This window comes from Corapipo altera, unplaced genomic scaffold (genome assembly GCF_003945725.1).
Source record: "Corapipo altera isolate COAL_440 unplaced genomic scaffold, ASM394572v1 48b, whole genome shotgun sequence".
Lineage (NCBI taxonomy): Eukaryota > Metazoa > Chordata > Aves > Passeriformes > Pipridae > Corapipo > Corapipo altera.
In genome coordinates this window covers 10,083,961-10,103,955 of record NW_020884884.1, presented here as the reverse complement: position 1 = coordinate 10,103,955, position 19,995 = coordinate 10,083,961, and the positions used below count along the sequence as shown (strand labels likewise).

At 38.3% G+C, this 19,995-nt stretch overlaps 2 protein-coding genes across 2 annotated transcripts in view; one reads left to right on the top strand and one right to left on the bottom strand.

Moving 5' to 3' along the window:
- Positions 1-733: 733 nt before the first annotated feature.
- CRIPT (CXXC repeat containing interactor of PDZ3 domain) lies at positions 734-4,921 on the bottom strand. Its single transcript, XM_027641605.1, has 5 exons — positions 4,806-4,921; positions 3,881-3,946; positions 3,423-3,477; positions 2,653-2,756; positions 734-1,360 (listed from the first exon to the last, which is right to left on the bottom strand). Exons 1-5 carry the CDS (start codon positions 4,819-4,821, stop codon positions 1,296-1,298), a joined length of 306 nt encoding a protein of 101 aa, XP_027497406.1. The 5' UTR covers positions 4,822-4,921; the 3' UTR covers positions 734-1,295.
- The window catches only part of PIGF (phosphatidylinositol glycan anchor biosynthesis class F), a 20,355-nt gene continuing 5,279 nt past the window's right edge, over positions 4,920-19,995 (top strand). The window contains exons 1-4 of the mRNA XM_027641600.1: positions 4,920-5,383; positions 7,021-7,112; positions 7,990-8,106; positions 13,514-13,622. Of these exons, the coding sequence (XP_027497401.1) occupies positions 5,156-5,383; positions 7,021-7,112; positions 7,990-8,106; positions 13,514-13,622 (546 nt within the window). The 5' untranslated portion in view covers positions 4,920-5,155. The remainder of the gene's footprint in view (positions 5,384-7,020; positions 7,113-7,989; positions 8,107-13,513; positions 13,623-19,995) is intronic.

Below are 19,995 nucleotides of genomic sequence, written 5' to 3'. Positions count from 1 at the left end.
AGCAGGTTTCAAACTAGGTATCTAAAAGCCAGACCAAATCAGGAAATTATGAGACTGAGACACTTAGAAATTGATGCTCATTATTTTATTGCCTTGGGCCACCAGATGCCACACATAAAGCCTCCCTGGAGGCTAACGAGGGAATAGGTGATCAGCCTGTGCTGGGTTTGGCTGGGGTAGTTAGTTTTCTTTGCAGTGGCTGGTATGGGGCTGTGTTTTAGATCTGTGCTGATCACAGGGTTGAAAATGTAAAGATGTTTCTGTTATTGCTGAGCAGGGCTTATACAGAGCCAAGGCCTTTCCTGCCTGCAAGGAGACTGGGGGTGCATGGGAGGTTGGGAGGAGACACAGCTGGGCCAGCTGACCCCAGCTGACCAAAGGGATATTCCAGACCCTGTGACATCACGCTCAGTATGTAAAGTGTGGGATGTTTGGAGTAATGGTGTTTTGTCTTCCCAAGTAACTGTTACACATGATGGGGCCCTGGTCTCCTGGAGATGGCTGAACACCTGCCTACCCATGGGAAGTAGTGAATGAATTCCTTGTTTTGCTTTGCTTGTGTGCATACCTTTTGCTTTCCCTATTAAACTGTCCTTATCCCATGAGTTTTCTGGCTTTTATCCTTCCAGCTCTCTCCCCAGTCCTGCTGGTGGGGGAGAGAGTGGCTCCATGGGCGTGGTTGCTGGCTGGAGCTAAACCACGACAATGACAAAGAACTGGCAGGGCAACTCAGTAGACTTCAGTAGTTTAACAGTTTGTGGTGTAACCAACTGTACTGTAGGCAGAAACAAAATTCAACAGGACAATTGCATTAAGATCTGAAGAGCACGGACATAATAGTTTGGGCTGAGAGTAGTTATAAAAACATACAGGTATAGAACTGAATGAAGATATTTTAATGAGGTGATACAAGCTCATATTTTATACATCTATAAAATATAACTATGAAACAAGCAGAAGACTAGTGATAGACCAAAAGAATAAAAGTGTTAATCTCAAAAATCTCTCTTATGATGGTAACATAGTTTCAACCTATCCACTAGGATCTTCTCATTCCCTTTGAACTGTATCAGTCGCTGCAAACCATTAGCTTTAATATCAGCTAACATTAATGCTAAAACAAGAATCAAATATTATGTACATTCTTAAGCAAACAATCAGGATGCCTTTACCTCTCATCTCATTCCAAGTAACTGCCTTATCTTCCAAAAAGTATTATCCACAAATTATTTTAGGGAAAAGTTACTGTACAAGGACACAGAAGTTAAAGTTCATAAAAAGACTGCTCAATACAATTAGACTGAAGTTTGCTTGTAGTTCTTCGTATCCAAGACCTTCTTGCCACACATTGAGCAGATGCCTGTAAGCGTATGAAAGGTGTGTAAATTATTTTAAAATTATTAAAATCTTCTCAAAAATACATTTGTTATGTTTTGGTAAAGATTATTTTTTTAAAAAATTGTTCAAATGAGCTCTTATTGACATTCTGTGCATTTTCTCAACAGATACTGAAAAATTAGAATATTATGACTTCTAATGCATATTAGTAGTTGCAGCATACGTGTAATACTGTCACTCAAGAAAGTAAGCTCTATTTTGAGAGCATTACGATTCACAACACTGCCCCGAAGCCTCTGTAATTTGCTGGAATTCTGGAAGAGAGCCAGGAAAGGCTCACATCCAGCAAACAGGTAAAATTGGTGTATTGTTAATCCTTTTAAGTTCTGTAGCCAAACCAAGGCCTGAGATGGACAGAAAGTAGCAGGGCGAAGAAAATACAGAAATCTACTTTTTTCTCTTTCTCTTTTATTCCCTAGGTATTCTACTTTTTAAACTAGCCTACTGCTTTACCAAGATTAAAAGCTGGTTGTTCTGTGGGGGTTTTTTTTGGGGGGTGGATGAATGTGGAGTGTTTCATTTTTAGTTTAGGGGTAGTTTTTGTTTGGGTTTTTGGTTTGGGATTTGTTTATTGTTTTGGTTTGGGTTTTTTTTTGAGAACACTATTTAGAGTTTTAGATTCAGTTATTATAAAAAGGGGAGAGGGGAGAAGGGAACAGAAAAGGGACTGCAACAATCAAATGAGTTTTATAAAATCTAATTTTTTTCAACCTGAGGAAAATCAAACTTGCTAGATGACAGTTTCCTATGCAACTGCCAAGATTAAGCTTAGAGTTATTCTTCCAATCTACTGGTTCTGATACCAGAAACATTTTAGAAGAATCAGAATCACAGAATTACACAGGTTGAAAGGAATCTCCAGCAGTCTTTAGTCCTGCCCCACTCAAAACACAGCCAATTTGGATGAGGTTGGCTCAAGTCATCCTCTGAATACCTCCTTGTAGAGATTCCACAACCTCTGGTGGTGCCTGTTTGTACAGTATTTGATCACTCTCACACTAAAAAATTGCTTTCCTTGTATGTAATTAGGAGTTTCCACATTCTAACCTGTGTACATTGTTTTTCATTCTGTTACTGTGCACCTCAGAAGAGTCTTTGTGTTCTCTGTGCCTTCCTATTAGTAGTCAAAGACAGCAATTAAATCCAATAATCTCATTTTAGCCTTCTCTTTGTAAGGCAAAACAAATTCAAGTGTTCCCCTTCCTACCTAGTTTCTAACCAAACTGGGGTATTTTGGTACTCAGTGAAACTCACCCTTTTTATAGGCACATCCTTGACAATAGTGAGACCCTGGCTGATGGACAGAACTCTTACAGATCCGACATATTGCAAACTTATTCTTTCCATAAGGATCAAACCTGGGAAAAAAAAGAAAAGTATTTGATTTATACACCTTGAAATTAAGTATTTCTTCTGCCTCATCCTAAAAAGTTTAAGCCAGAGGACATAGTCAGAAACTCCAGTAAAACCTTTAATTTAGAAAAGGGTTATACAAGGATTAATTCTAATAGGCTGCACAGAGTATGCAGAAAAGCTCCCACTTTCCCTACTAAGAGAAATTTCTTGCATTACAGACATAAACGTAACAAAAGCAGAACTAAAAATGTGTATTTTTATTAAAATACTACGTGACTTTGAACTTAAATACCTTCCAGCAGCATCTTGCTCCCTTGCACAACAGGAAGTCCCCTGGAGCCTAAGGAAATGCTCAAGAGATTATACCAGCAATCTAGCACAGAAAATAAGCCTTCCCAGCTTCCCTCCTACAAAAGCATCAAACTCCAGCAACTCCAGTGAGAACTGCAGTAAAATACTTGTCCACATTCTATGACTGAGCAGAAAGCCCTCATGAAATATGTATTGACATATTTTTAGCAACTAATAAAATATCATAATCCCCACAACTAGGGTTTTTTTAAGTGTATTTTGGACAAGTTTTGAGTAGCTGCCCAGATGTGCAGGAAACAGGCCTCAGTTAGTTTGTTAATGGATGTTCTTAGCCAAAATCAGTATTAAATACTAACCTTGCCTTCTTTGAGGTCAATGCCTTGTTTTCATTTAATTTGCGGCCACCGCTTTCTACAGAAAGAATAAAACCATAAACGAATTAATTTCCCAGTTCCAAGTATACTTTAAAAAGCTTAGTTTACAGCTTTTACACTTGTGCAAAACATGTCACAGAGATAAAACATACAGCATAGCACTAGGGGGCAGGACAATGGAACACTTTATACTCTGTTTAAATACTCTGTGTATCTCCATTCCATACAGAAAAAAACACCCAAACAGACAAATTCAATACTGAAGAGTTTCGGGTAATAAATTCCCAATGCATTGAATCAGCATGGGACGGAAACTATGTGAGTTAAGATTTAATCTGATTAGTAATGTAACATTTTAGCCTTAATATGATAAGATAGCTCAGGTGCCTGACTGGATTTATAATACCTCAAAAACAAGCGTTAAACCTCCCCGGGGTTACCTGTAGTGTTTCTTGCACCATCTTTCCATGTGTCAGGAGTGATCACCGTACCAAGCTTCTTCTCACCTATGTAAGGAGATATCACAAAGCAAAAAGAAAAAATAAGAATCACAGATAATCAATTGGGCTGGAAAAGACTTCTGAGATTGTGGAGTCCAACCTATGACCTAATACCACCCTGTCAACCAGACCATGGCACTATGTGTCATGTCATGTCTTCCCCAAAACACCTCCAGTGACAGTGACTCCGTCACATCCTAGGCAGCCCATTCCAATGCCTAATCACCTTTCCTGTGAAGATATTCTTCCGAACATCCAGCCTAAACCTCCCCTGGCGCAGATTAATATTATGTCCTCTTGTTCTGTCACTAGTCGCCTGGCAGAAAAGGCTGACCCCCACCTGGCTACACCCTCCTTTCAGGTGGTTGTAGAGAGTGATGAGGTCTCCCCTGAGCCTCCTTTTCCCCAGGCTAAAAAACCCCAGCTCCCTCAGCCGCTCCTCCTCGTAGGACTTGTGCTCCCGACCCTTCACCACCTTCATGGCTCTTCTTTGGACCCACTCCAGCGCCTCAATATCCTTCCTGAACTGTGGGGCCCAGAACTGGACACAGTACTCGAGCTGTGGCCTCGCCAGTGCCGAGTACAGACGGACGATCACTTCCCTGGTCCTGCTGGCCACACTGTTCCTGATACAGACCAGAATCATCTAAACTATGCTGCGCTAATACGTGCCACAGGCACTGCCCATGGAATGACAGCTCGCACAGGGCCCTTCCCGGAACCGCCGCCGCCCGGAATCCGCCTCGAACAACCCGGGACCCGCAGCTGCTGCTCCGCTCGGGGGCCGGCCGGGACCCCCGCAGGAAAGGCAGGGCAGGGCAGGGCAGGGCAGGACCCCCCCGCACCCCCCGTCCCCCGCACTCACACTTCTCGCACACCATCTCTGTCCCACCACAACAAGCCGCCGCTTCCGACACCGCCCCGGATCTGGCGTCGGGTCCCGCCGCCTTCCGCTGCCGGGCGGCCCCGGGCGCTCCCGGTCAGAGGCGGGAGCGGCGCCACCGCCCCTCACCCCGCTGGGCCTGGTGCTGCTGCTCCCAGGGGCTGCCCTTGATTTTTTTTAAAGTGTTTGACGTTCTTCTGACCCAAAAGCCAGGCTCAGGGCTCTGCGTGGTGTATCGCGGCTAGGAAAGATGTTGCCCTGTGGCGCTGCCGCCGCGCTTCCTTAGCGGGTTAACTCGGTGTCCTGCGGGTGGTCCCTTCCCGGGGAACACGATGAAAGAGGCAGAAATCAGGAGGCTCCTGGCTGCCAACCTCCTCTGTGCGCTGTCGATTGTCCTGACGGCGGTTGTTCCGTCTTTCTTCCTGGAGGGATTCACGGTGCTGGGAACGCACCTCACGTGGCTGTGTGTTTGTTCTGTCTGTGTCGGTACCCTTAATGTAAGCTTGCACTTAGTCCTTAAACCAAGTCAGTCTCCTAAGAGAAGTTCGTTTGCTCAAAAGGTAAGATTTGTTTTTATTCTTAAGTTGCTACCAGACAATACAGAGGGGAATCAAATTCTCTGAAATAATCCAGTGAGAAAGAAAAGACACTTTTTGTTGGTGAATTCTCATTTTCCATGAATGAGCTGGGTGTAGCACTTTTTGAAACGAGTTTTTCAATATTTTCATTATGTTAAACTTTTTCTATCATCTGTACATAACCTGTTTGGGTGAGTGAGTCTGTGCTTTCCTTATTCTTGTCAGTGCATTGCTGTTTGTAGTCCCAACAATTTGCATGGTGGCAAAATCTGACAAAATTGAACGGGCACAGAACTCCTTTCATAGTCCAGGCCTTGCTACTCTTCTTGATTAGTGAGTATACCAAAAAGACATGTCACACACGCTTCTTGTGTGTAGTTGTAAGTTCCTTCTTTAAAGGAAGAAAAAATGCTTTTTAGAATCTGAGACATAAAAGAGAGAGTAGCTCATTACAATTTAAACAAAGTCGGCCAATTTAAAAGAGTTATGTGGAAAAATATTAAAATGACTACATTTCCTTGAATGATGAAAATTTCGTACAGAAAAATCTAAATTTGGGAGACATTATTTGTAATTACAGTTTGCAACAGGAAACGTTAAAGGTACAAATCCCAGTGAGGTAAGTTTGAACGTCAGGAATTTGGAGAAGCACACAGCTTGCTCAGGAGTGGGGGAATGCATCAATCAGAGTTTTGAAGTCAGGTGCATAGTCTCACACTCCTGACTTGCTGAGTCAGACAAGATGTAGTGCTCTGATGTGGTGTTTCTTAAACATTCAAGCAAGCATCTCAGAAAGCAGTACCTTTGTATGCGAAGCTTCTGTGTAGTTTTGCTGACTGAGGAGGATGTGAAATGCACAAAACCATTACGGAAAACACGTATTTTAACAATCTGTGATATAAAAATGAAGCATGCTTCATGTTCTAGGTGAGGTTTCATCTTAGACTAGCATAAGGAGTAAATATAGAAAAAAGAGTTAAAGGGAAATTATGGAATTGCATTGGTGACCTGATCAGAACAGACCTAATCAGAACTATTTATCAAGTGTGTATGCTTCTATATGATATAGTGAGTACCCAGAAACTGTTGTTCATAGAAAGTTATGTGTTTTGCAGATTTGTAGAAAGTCTGGATATTTTGTAAATGTATTTGGAATTTAAGATGCCAAGTTCAAAGTGTAGTGTTTTTTATTTAATGTCATTTTGATTCTGAATGTTGCATATTTTTTTATATTGCATCTTTTCTTACTTTTAAATATTTTTTTCACTTTCTCTGAGAGTTGCCTTTTAATGAATGGACATGACAGTCAGATGCAAAGCAGAAATGTAAAAATATCCAATAAAATTACTTCTGTTTATCCTGTCATTTCTGGTTATATTTTTTGTACTTCTGCCTTATTCTAAAGGGTTGCATGAAAAAAGTTTTAGATGGAGTGTGATCATTTTTAATTATTTAAACGTATGGAAAACTGTTTTTAAATATGCCATGCTATTGTACTGTGTTCTAGTTGAATTTAAAGAAGAAATTAGAGTACTGTGCTCTTGATAAGATGTAGACTGTGTATGTTACTTATGTTCTTCTTTGAAACATTATTCTGATATTTTATTGCTCTTTTTTAGATATCCAGATTTCTAAAATGCTGTATATACTTTTTCATGTCTTGCATACTGTTTCATGCGATTATTGTTCTTTATGGAGCACCTCTCATAGAGTAAGTCAGAAGACCCTCTCTTTCTCTAAACATTCTAAGGGACAGTTCTCCTTGCAGATATTGGTATAAGTACTTGTATGTTTTCTGGTACACTGGAAGTTAAAGGATAAGCCCTGGCTGGGGGAAGAAGGGTGGCTGCTTGGTTTTGGTTGGTTGGTTTAATTTAGTTTCATTGTTGTGGTTTTTTGTTTGCTTGTTTGTTTTCTTAGAAGCTAGCTCTTACAGTTTTGTTTGGAGAAGTCTTGTTTACAAACAGCTTCTTTTACTTCAATATTTACCTTAAACATACAGGCACACACATTTTTCAGTGTTTCATTTAGTCATTTTCCCCATAAGATTTTAAACCACACATCTTGCCTGTCTTTCGTCCTTTTGATATTAGTGTTTTAACTTTTAGAAAAGTTTTATAAAAAGAAAAAAAGTAGAAGTATGAAGCAATCTGATTTTTGAGAGATACACTAAGTTACTGACTAATAATAGCATTGTGTAGTTTCATTTCGTGGCTACTTTCACAAGTATTTTCATGGCACCAAACTAGAAAAATAAATGGAATAATTAAATAAATGTGCAAGTATACTTCAAGTTAGAACTAATGCTGTATATGAGATACAACTGTGGTGTTTTAAAAATGTTACAGATATTGGGCATTTAAATAATTACTGCATTTCAGTCTTGAAATAACAGCAGAACTCTCTCCAATTTTCTTTACTATTCTACAAAGCAAGAAGAAAATATTTCATTCTTCTACATGAGGTTAAGAAAGCACTTGTGCTTTCACAAGTTGACTTAGAGGTTTTGGGTTTTTTCCCTAAATCTTGGAACTCTTAGAAAATTAATAACCTACCTCACTTAATTTTGTAATATTCTTTCTTCGTAGGTCAGTTACTGAGACATTTTTGTTTGCAGTTCTCCTGTCTACCTTTACTACTTTACAGTGCTTGTGTATTCTGGGACCAAACATACAAGCATGGATACGGGTATTTAGTAAAAATGGGTAAGTGCTAATCTAAAGTTTCTGATTTAAACCCTAATAGAAACAGACTGAATTGATGTAAACAATACTTCACAGAAATTTCACAGAATATTCTGAGTTGGAAGGGACTCACAAGGATCAAGTCCACCTCTTAAGTGAATGGCCCCTACAGGGACTGAATCCACATTCTTGGTGTTATTAGCCCCATGCTCCAACCAACTGAGCTAATTTCAGGGTCAATATGTAATGGAATATTTTGCAAAGAAAAGAAAACTTCCTGAATGATGGACGTTTTTCATGTTTGTAATTACAGGCTTATGAAAGCTTTTCTGACAAAGAAAATTATTATTTATTTTGAAGACACTGATTTGGAAAACTAGCTTTTTATTTTTGGCATCCAGACACTAAATCTCACTTTATATGTGTTTGAAGGAAGCGAAGTGTGTCCAACACACATTTATTTTACTGGACTGCACATTGTGCAGTCCTGTATGATAGTTGTCAGTAAAGAGGAGACCTGACACTGAGCTGAGGGAGAATATTGCACATGATCCAATAGTATCTTTGTAAAAACAACTTCTAAAGCAGGAATAGCAAGCCCAAACAAACACTGTTTTAAACTTGAATATAATGGTGGAAGTTATACAGAATATACAGTGGTCTGAAGTATGTAATCTTTACCCATGCTCTTCAAATTTCAAAAGGAGCTTTTTTAGTGTCAGAGTTTTCAAGCATTAATTTTTTCAAGAGGATGTTTAAAGTGCAATGAGCCTTTTAACCACATTTTCACCTCAGTGACAGCCATGGCATTAGCATGTATTGAGGATAATGTATTTTTCAGAAGTATTCTATCTCTTCTGCCTTTTTTCATTCAAAAATAATAGGATTGTTGAAAGACTGGGACACTGAAACATAAAGAGGCTCCACACATGCTTGAGATTTAATAAGATATTAGTATTCATCCCCTTTTAATAGTTCATAAGAGTGAAGTCTGATCTCAAAAGAAAGTGAATGTATTATGGTGCTGACCTATGGAGTTACTTTTGGTTTGCATTCCTGTAGAGGAGGACAAAACTAGACCTTTCACAGTACTTTCAGGTATTGACTTTTGGTTTATCTCAGTTCTCAACTTACTGAAAAATATCTTGAATCCTTATTCAAGTCATTTATTCTTGTTTATTTGCAGTGGACAGGTTGAATAGACTGTAAGAAAAGCATGGAGTTGTTTAGCTAAAACAAATCACTGCTGATTCACTTAGTCATCTTTGGAGGTTTTGCAACTGGAAATAATAGTTGAATTGAAGGAACAGATGTTTGACAACATCAGTCTGTCTTTGTGCCAGGTTAGATTTTGAATGCCTATCTGTTTCTTTCTTTCCTGCTCTAGATATTAAGTATTATTCAGTACAAGTATTGCATTGGAAACAATTGTCTTGTTCTGACATTTTTGCTGTGATGACTTGTACATACTTCTTACTAGTGACCCATGTGACATTAGCTGGGTAAAATGTCTATTATTTTTGGTGTTTGTTTACTCTAGCCTTTGAATGAAAATAGACTACAAAGGAATATTGTAGCAATTTTTTATGGATTGTAGCAAGCTGCTCTTTTAAAAATAATCCCATGTTTTTTCATTTGACCTCATAAATGAGTTGGAACTTCTTGTGCCTAGGCATGAGATGAGTGTAGATGTGATATATTAAAAGATTGTCTCTAACTTAACCACGTGGAATGAGGTGGGACTGGTTAAATGGAGGAAAAAGATGGTTAGGTAAGATCAACACAACTGCTTGCTTTGAAAATAGAACTTAGGGAATTGAATTGCTCTGGAAGAGCAAGCTTGAAAGACTGATTAAGTGTATAGCTTAGTATAAAAAATTAATGTATTTTAAAAATACCTGAATGCAGTTTAGACTTAAGTAACCACTGGCATTTATTTTTGTTACTCTTATTTGCCCGTGCAATATTTTTAAGATCAAAATGTGCTTGTGCTATTATCTTTGCAAAAAGACAGAAAAAGACATAGAAAAAGAAAGTTTATCTTGATATACCAAGTGTAAATAAGCAACAGACACTAATTACCTAGTGCTGTTGCTCTGGATGGCTTTGTGCTATGAAGGAGGTTTAGTGTGAAAATATTGATGCTCCTAATGGCTTATCACAGGACTATTCATAAAGTTAAATTCAAGTAACTTGTATGCAACCTATTACATCATAATGGCTACAGTGTAACCCAGTCAGTCTGACTTAAATGTTCCATGAATAATCTTGCAAAGTGGGGTTTTTTTCTGTAGACGTGCTTAGCTTTTTCTGTTTCTACTTGTAGAACTTGAATGTGAGTCACTAGTAGTAAAATCCCTTCCAATAAGGTTACTACAAGATTAGTCTTAAAAGTGCCCTTGTCTCTGGGAGCTGGATTACATGTGCTGTCTCATGATAACATGCAATCTGTAATACTGCGGATTTATTATTCGTATTATAATAGTTTGGGTGGTTGGTGCGTTGGAGGGGAGGTGTTGCTTGGGTGGGGTTTTGTTTTGTATACATGAAACACAGCTGTAGCTCAGCCAGAAGATTGCACACGCTCCACATTTTTCAGACTAAATACACTTTGGAATTGTCCAGAAATGAACAAAATAGATTTTTTTTTTTTAAATACTTTATTTTAAAAAATTCAAACAAATTGTTCTTACCCTCACATTTATGTGCGCATAAAATATAGTGAGAAAAGTAAATCTGTGTATTCTGTATCATAAAACCTTCCATTCTTATTAGGCTGTAAATAGGGCTCTTTTCACTAATTCTGCATTTGGGAAGGGTTGGGGCCATGCCAGCAATTCTGGACCCCTTATTCTGACATCTAATGTTGTGACTGATGTCAGTGTCATGGCATTGATCATATCCAATCATGTGCTACTGTAAGCAGTTAGAGGGAAGTAAAAGCTACAGAAAGGTTATCAGCTTTCAATTGCTGATTTTTGGGGGGCTTCTTTTGGGGACTGTTTATTTCAGATCACTGGTTTGAGAAATTTTGTTGAAATCTGTGATATAATAGCAATTATAAGATGTTACGTCGGTAAGAAATAGATTTTAAATTGGAGATCACCAAAAAATATTATAAACCTATGACTTTAGGGCTCCTTACAGTTTTTATTACCCCTGTTTTATCACTTTGTTTGTGAATGGCATACTCTTACAGACTTGAAATGTCCCGTGTAAAGGTAGGCATCATCACACATCAGAGGCTGATTAAAATTTTAGTCCTGCTGCAGCCAAAAATTCCAAATCTTGTCTATGCAGAAGGTGTCTTAGAAAATTATTTTATGTTAGCTAACCTCTTAATTCAAACATTATTTAAAGCTGCACTTAATGTATTGTGTTATTTAAAGGGGTTAAATAATTATTCTATGCTTCAAAAGACCTTTCTGACACTAGTGTTCATTTATTATCTTAAATATTGCTAGTTTTGCCTGCGGGTTATCTTAGTTGTAGTTTATTCATGGTTGAAAAAGAAACCTGTAAAATACAAAGTTTATAAACATTGCTGCAGCTGTTAGCCTCATGCAAAGAAGTTTATATGAGACGTTTATGTGGTAGGGTAAAGAATACCTGCAAAAATCCCAATAGGTGTCATTCCATGAAGAAAAGGCAGTAATTGAAACACTGTTCCTTTGGGATAATTCTGGAGGACAAGTCAGGTTGTCTTTAACTAGCCAGTGTCCCTCCTTGCTGCAGAGTGGTTGAATTAGCAGCTGAAATAGTTGCCAAACAACCAATGGCTGTTTTCCACTTGGGCACTGTGCCTTGCTAATTGTGTTGTTTTGCTTTTGGACTCAGTCTGATATCTCCATATGGTACAGCAGTATCTGGTTAATCTGACACACACATAAGTTGTCTTGTGGGGGATAAATGTACCTCGGTCAGTCCTAGGTATGTTCTGCTGGTTCTTTTGCTCCTTTTAGGCTGTAGTGAATGTTCTCTTCCCCATTCTGCCTCACAGCTCTCTAATCAATTATTCAGCTTCTGAAAATAATTCATAATAATTTTCTATATGCAGATTCCTAAACAGCTTTACAGTTACATCAGGACCTTTCCCTTTAAGAAAAAAGTGTCAGGCTGGTAGTATTGTGGAGTGTTGTAAGTTGAAGGGATGGGTTTGTAGAAGAAACAGTTTTGCTCAAAATGTCAATGCACTCTCAGTATTATAGTCTATTAGATGTTTATTTTGCAAACAATAAAGAATGTTTGCTTTACACTTGTGAGCTGTTTGGTCAATAGCAAATGCGGCAGTGACTTAGGTGTACTCAGAAGTAAAAAGAAATTTAAGAATCTTCAAAACAAGGTGTTCCTGTCACACAACCTAAAAGGCTATGCAAAGTTCAGAGTTCACTATGCATCCAGTCTTTGAGCCATAAAAATGCACATCTTTTTTCATCTGTTAGCTAAAGCTAGGCATGTGTTTATAATCTGAGATGTAGCAAACTTACGATTCAGATTGCTTACTGTACTGATTTGGAGCAGGGATTTCAACTGGTTCTCCTGTCTCAGAACTGTGCCCTACTGTGTTCTGAACTTCTGTTGCTCCTGTTTTTTAATTGGCACCAAGCACTCAAATGTTCATGGCTTGAGCAAAGCGAAGCAATCATTTGATAGACTGATGACAATAAGTGCTCATCTGTTAAACAGAAATCCAACTTCTCCAAAACTTCTGAAGTCAGTAGCAGTAGAAGGCTATAAACTGAGAACTGAAGTAATTTAACATCTCTTATGGTATATGTGTCATGACTGGGAATTCAAGGGTTCCTTAGTGTGCAATAAATTTATCCTGCAGCCAGTGTACTTGAACTTTGAATGCACTGTTGCTGAAGGGCTGCAATGTGCAGGTTATACTTATTTGCAATGTTTCTTTTCAGTCGATGGATATTTGCTTTGGAATATTCTCATAGTGGACTTCTGTTTTAAATTTCAAATTGTTGTAGTCATTGAATGATATGTCTACACCATAGAGTACTTTGTGACTGTGCTTGTGCTTTTCTGTGCAACCCCATACTACCCTTTAACGTCTGCCTCTCCCTGTAGTGCACACAGTGTCATTGAGATATATTTATTTGCTCAGCCAAGCAGTGTTTCAAGCTCAATAGGAGTATTTCCAGGGAAAATAAATTAGCTTTTGCAGTAAACATCTCAAGAAGAAAAAAATAATCTCCTGAATGTGTGGTATAGAAAGATTGTAATTATAGCTAAAATGTGCAACTTAAATTTTAAATATAATTTGTGTGTTTTAGGAGAAGCCTGCATGCTACTTTATCAAATATATGAATTTTTATATCTATCTTTAGTCTCAAAAATCTCGGGAGAAATCAGATCTAACATTCTGACATGGTAACTTCAGCTGCTGTTGAAAACTTGTAATATGCTGTTTTTACAGAGCTATGTCCATCTGGGAAAGCAGTCTACAGATTACTACTGTGTGCAGTATACTTGGAGCTTGGTTTGGAGCATTTCCTATTCCTCTTGATTGGGATCGGCCTTGGCAGGTTAGTATGTGCACCCTTGTAATAAATATTAAAAAAATATTAATATTCTGGATTTGCACACTACACAAAATTGCTCTAAAGCTTTACAGGTATATTGGATTTACTTATAAACTGTTCCTACAGAATTATGCCAGATATTTAAAAAGTCATTGGAAGCATTTGTGCTTACAGTGTAAGGAATTAAAATGTAATATTTTTACCTCTTAATAGGTTTGTTACAGATTTATGAGTGTCTGTTGCATGCAAATTTTATCATGAAATAGATCTCATCCAATAAGGATTTTGATAAAAAGAAGCTAGGCAAGCAGGAGGAGAAATGTGAAGTGATGAAGATGGCTCAAGTTTGCCTTCAGTCTGGTAGCTTTTATTGTTCATGGGTAGGGAAGGAAAGATACTTTCCTAGTGTTTTAGCTCCCCTCTGTCTTCCATAAAAGCACTTAACAGAATGCATTTTAAATGGATTTGGATTGATTTGTGGAAAGTGTGTGTCCCAAGCACTGTACTAAACACTTCTGATTTCAAAGGAAGACAAACATTAAACTTTGTAGTTGGACAAGAAAAAATGTGAAGCTGGCATTGCAGATTATGTCTTTATAAATTCAAATGTTTGCGCTATTTTCTTAATATGTTTTTTGGCACAGAGAAAGGATTAAATGATACATAATTGAAGTCTGCAACTGCCATAAAATAATGGCACTAGTAACAATTCTTCCTAAATGTTCTCAGTGGATATGTTCTTTCCTGTGGTTACCAAACTCGTACACTCTTAGCTGAGGAGTACCTACCAGGCCTCTTCTTTAAGCAGATGGTTTCAGAAATCAGTGTAACAGGCAGAGGCACTTTCCTCTGTGATATTGTAGAGATGTTGTGGCTTACAGCTGCAGTGGAAGTCTCTCTTCCATAAGTAGCTAACAGCCTGCTTTTGTGCCACCAGGCTTTCATTGCAGTAGCATAATGAGACATTAAAATTTGTATTTCAGAAATAATAGAGGAGTGGTTTAATACTTTAAGTAAAAATATCAGGTTTTCTTCCCTAAAAACACCTGGTTTTACTCTTGCAAGATGTTTTGCTATCAATCTGACATAGGTGTGTGTTGGCACTAGTTAATTGTTGACGGACATGACTGTAACCAAAAAATCAAGGGATTCATTGAAATGCAATCTTGTTTCTTCTTGCGAAGTCTTATTCGCTTTCCCGTTCTGATGAGAGGCAAGCACTTTTTCCTTGCTCAGCTAGGATTTTAAAATAGCATGTCACATCTGGCAGGTTTTATTTTATTCCAAAAATGTCAGACTTCGCTGTACATAAAATTTTCACCTTTTATGCACCAATGATATAAGGAAAACTTGGTTACTGTACTCAGCGCTGGTGAGGCCACACCTGGAGTACTGTGTCCAGTTCTGGGCCCCTCAGATCAGGAAGGATATTGAGGTGCTGGAGCAGGTCCAGAAGAGGGCAACTAGGCTGGTGAAGGCACTCAAGCACAAGTCCTGTGAGGAGAGGCTGAGGGAGCTGGGGTTGTTTAGCCTGGAGAAGAGGAGGCTCAGGGCAGACCTCATCACTCTCTACATCTCCCTGAAAGGAGGTTGTAGCCGGGGGGGTTGGTCTCTTTTCCCAGGCAACTATCAGTAAGACAAGAGGGCATGGTCTCAAGTTGTGCCAGGGGAGGTTTAGGTTAGATGTTAGAAAGAATTTCTTTACAGAGAGGGTGGTCAGCCATTGGAATGGGCTGCCCAGGGAAGTAGTGGATTCTCTGTCCCTGGAGGTTTTTAAAAAGAGACTGGATGTGGCACTTAGCACCATGGTCTAGTAACTGCAGCAGTAGTGGATCAAGGGTTGGACTTGATGATCTCAAAGGTCCCTTCCAACCCAGCTGATTCTATGATTCTATGATTCTACTAAGTCAGGGGGCTCTGTTTAACAAAACAAAGACACTAATAGTTGAAGACAGGTATCTTAAGTACAGTTAATTTTTTACTTTTTGTCCATTCCCCCATCTTCCCATACTGGGAGAGACAAGTTTTGTAATGGTCTGGCAACTTTTTCTCCTTAAAAACTCTTTCAAGTCAATAAAGGCCAAACATGACTGATGAAAGTTTAGCTCTTAATCTATACTTAAGATATCTAAAAAGGTATGATCTGACTCCTCAGAACAGCAAAGCACCTGCAGAAACCAAACTTGTCACTAGCTGTTTCTGGGCATGAATGCTCCCCAGAGACTTCAAGCAGCAGCAGAAACTCTGTGTCTGCACTTCCCTTTTCCTTCACGATCTCCACCCTCATTTCTGACATACTCCTGATACCAAAGTTAGCAGGGGAGAGTTTCTTACTCTTAAGTCCTGCATGAAAGCAATTTTCTTCTGCCTAGATCTAGAGCACTTGCTGCTGTGTTCTTTCCCTTAAGTTCCCCTCATTTTTCCCCATCCTCACTTCTCCATCTTTCACCTTGTAGAGTTTTAATCAGTGGGGTGGGGGAAGTAATCTTGTGTTCCATTTTGGGTCTGACCTGCTTGATCACTACGTTAATCACCACGTGAGCAGTTTGAGAGCAGCCATAGAGAAGTTTGCTTATCAGTCCTGCAGGCTGCTGCACCAGGAGTCTTTCAAAACTGCAGTTTTAAGTGCTAATTTTTAAAGATCTGCTTTATTAGGGAAGATGAAAGAAGTTCTTGTTAAATTTAATGTAGTTTTTAAAAGTCCAATTGTCTCAGAAAGCAACACAGTGAAGCACCAAAATGGTAACAGATCTTCAAGACAGAAACAAGCTGAGCTACATTATGAAACACTTTCTTTGGGAAAACCCTGAACTTCACGCAACAGCTGATGTCTTTTGTCTTTCTACTCCCACTTAGTGGTATGGATTCAACAACCCAGGTATTGCATGTAGTAGCTGCATTGCTGTCTCAGAAATCTTCAGAGCCAAGAGGCATTTCTGTTGTTCTTCAGAAGTTCACCAGGCAGTAGCAAAAAGCCCCTTTTTGCAAGACTGTTCCTTTTTCTACCTGATGTCAGATGATTACAGAAACTCTAATAGTAAATTCTTTCACTGTAACAATAAAAGAGGAGAGCTGCTTTCTGTGTTGTCTTCAGCCTAAGACACGGGAAAGAAAAATGATTCCCATGACGGATTCTGCTGTTGTTGCAGATCTGTTTAGTTTGGGAGAATATTTTTAATGCAGATTGCCCATCCCCTGAGTGATCTAACTTCTGACTTACTGAACATAAAAATACCTGTACATATAATTATACATGTACAAATACCTATACATATAAAAATACCTGCAGGAAGTAGTTATTATTTAAATAATAATTTTTAAAATCCCCCCCAAATACAAGAATTGACAGAACCTAATCCAGCTGGATATGCTTAAGGGGAACACCTACAGATTAGGTCTCAGGCAAGGTCTGAAAAAAATCATGTAGATCCTAATGTAGGCTGAAAAGTAATCAAAACCCAGTCAAAACCAAATTACTTCTAGGCATCTGCATGAGTAAAGCATTAAGCTGTCATGCTTCTGACATCAGCTGTTTCTCTTATTAGCGTAAAAGCAGAGAGCTTGAGGATTACAATTTTGCATTTACCCTTCTCCTATCCAAAAAGAGACTCAAATGGAACAGCTTAGTCTTTGGACTCAAGACCAGCTTTTGAAATAAGAACAAGTTTCATAAGTGATTATTTTCCTTTTCGTGTTTTAGACTTTGTGTTGTAAACTTCCTTTTTTTTTTTTTTAATCTGTAGTGGAAATGGTTCTGCTCTAAAGCAGAAAATGTGGCTTAAATCTTATTACATGAGCAAGATTAAAGTGGTATTATCATTTTAGAGAGCAGTGTTAAGACCATGAAGCATGTTTATTGCAAAATCTGGTTCTGATGTTTGTATTTGTTATGGTTAGTATTTGTGGTGTAACATGATGGAAACAGTGTTTGTACTTTTAGCTTCAGACAATTCATTATTGGAGGAGTGTTGCAGACAAGGTGAAATTGGTACTACAAGAATTTGATGGATCAGCAATAATTGAGAAATATCACATGATAAAGCAAACCAAAGGGTTGCTGCTGCCACCCTTATGCTCTGTAGCCCTAAAATGCCAAAAGTTGTCAAAAACATGTAATATCCAGCAGGTACAGAAATGTGCTGTGATTTTGGAATGAAAAGTGCTATTGCTGTTGATTTAGCTCTGTTAGAACAAAAAGTTAAGCACCGTGTCTTGAATTGGTATATTTTTTCACTTAATCAGGATTTAGCACTTGATCAGATCTAGCGTCTACACTTCACATTGTAAACTGTCTACACTTTAAACCATTACTTTAAAACTCAACTTTTAAATTAATGTAGTCCAGTTCAGAAAGTGAAGTATCTAAAGCCACTTCTGTTAAGTCTGTTTTGTTCATAGAAATGGCTTCAAATGCAAATGGCCCGTAGTCCTCACCCAAAGCAAACAAGAGGCTGAAGGGAGTACTGAGAATGTGGGGAATTTCAATAGAGTATTGAATAAAGCTGATTGCACTGTTCTGTAAGGCAGTCTTGTCTGAATTGCCACACTGATATATGTTGCAGTTCTTCTGCTGTCACTTTGTGTCCTTCAAAGAAAAAGCAACATTTTTCACTGCTCTGTTTCCCTGGCCTTGGCTGGCTGTACTGGGACTAGCATCTTTTCCTGTAATCTTAATAGAAGAACTGAAAAATTCTGTGGTAGTCATTCCTTTACATCATGGTTGAGACATATCAGTGGAAGCTGAGAAGACTGTTGTACTACTACCTATATCTTACCTGATCATAAAATCAAATGTCAATGCCTTCTGTGTCTTTCACTAGAATTTCTTTTTACTTCCAAGTACTTCAGAGTTCTGTGGAGTAAACCCGATGATGAATTTCATACTAAGAGTTCCAACTCATGTGCTAATAGCTAAAACCCAAATAGTACTTCATGCTGAGTTATTCATAAACCAAAGAAAACATACCTGTTCTTTACACATACCTCTTGTGACATGCAACAAAACCGAGATAAATACAGATGTCTCAGAAAATCTTCACTTTATTTTTCCATGTTATGTTTGAAAAATAATGCATACAGGGGATATTCAGATTAGTGGGCCTGTCTACATTTAAAAGTAATAATGTGAAATGCATTTTTTTAGCGTATAACAACTTTTATGCTAAGTAAATATTGCTTATTAGGAACAGAGTATTGTTTTGGAAATAAAATAACACCAGTTATCCGAATAATGTTTCAGAATGGACATGAAAAATATATTAAGCATTTCTGTTAGAAGTATAAAATATATTGCTGAAAGCCAGTTGATATCCTGATGACTCATTGGTTTTTATTATTCTGTTGTTGTTCTTAAAGCAACTTTTCAGCATAATCTGGCCATGCATATTGCTCCTCTGCTAGTTTTAAGAAAAATTTATTTTGCAACTGCAAAACAGTTGGTCAGGGAGGCCTAGTCTATGGTTGTTCCTGGTTATAGGTCTGCAGAATTCAGCCTATCTCAGACAAAGGTAAAGATAATTGCTTTACAGGAATGCAGGTTAGTCCTCCAGTAGTTACATTTCTGTATTAAACAAAAAAACAACGACTTTTTGAGAGTTACTCTGCCAGGCATGTTTCAGTTAGACTGGGAGAATAATTTTGCCAGTGTTTTTTAAACAATTTTTAAAATAGTTTGCAGCACCTAATTATGATCATTTAAATAAGGCTATTCTAGTCAGTGTTCAAAACTTTTGAAGAGTTGTACATCTCTCTTTAATTGCCTCTAGCCCCCTGATGCACAGTAGGTATGTAAGGGTAACAGTTAGTTTGGAGAGTTCTAGAAAAGAAATAGAAAATAACTTCCCTTGTTACAGTTGCTCAGTTTTTTCAGATTGCCTATTTCAAGTTGATGGTGTACTTTTAATAATCACGTGTGATTAGGATCCTGGCTTCCTGTGTCACCTGAGGATTGGAACCTTAAAGGACACCACCACTGAAACAGAAGGGGGCGATTTAGGTGTTACTAGACGCATCCTTTCTCTACTCAGCCTGAGGTAATTTAGTTGCAGAACAAGATGGTATAGTTAAAGACCAAAACTTTATTAGCACGCTCTGTATGTGGTGGAACCAATATTCCAGACATGGCATTCATCACTGACAACTGGATTCTGCATACTGTGGAGTTCCTGGGTTTATTGCATGTTTTGATATCAAACCTTTAAGACATGTCTCTGTGTTTGTTGTATGCATGCCCACCCATCTGTTTTTTGTAGCATAATTTTTATCTGCAGTACCTGTTACTAATGATAAAAAGTGACTTCAAAACAATGACTTCTGCCTACAGTGTTATCATTGGGTAGAAGTAAAATTGCTATATTCCCACTTTATACTGGATACT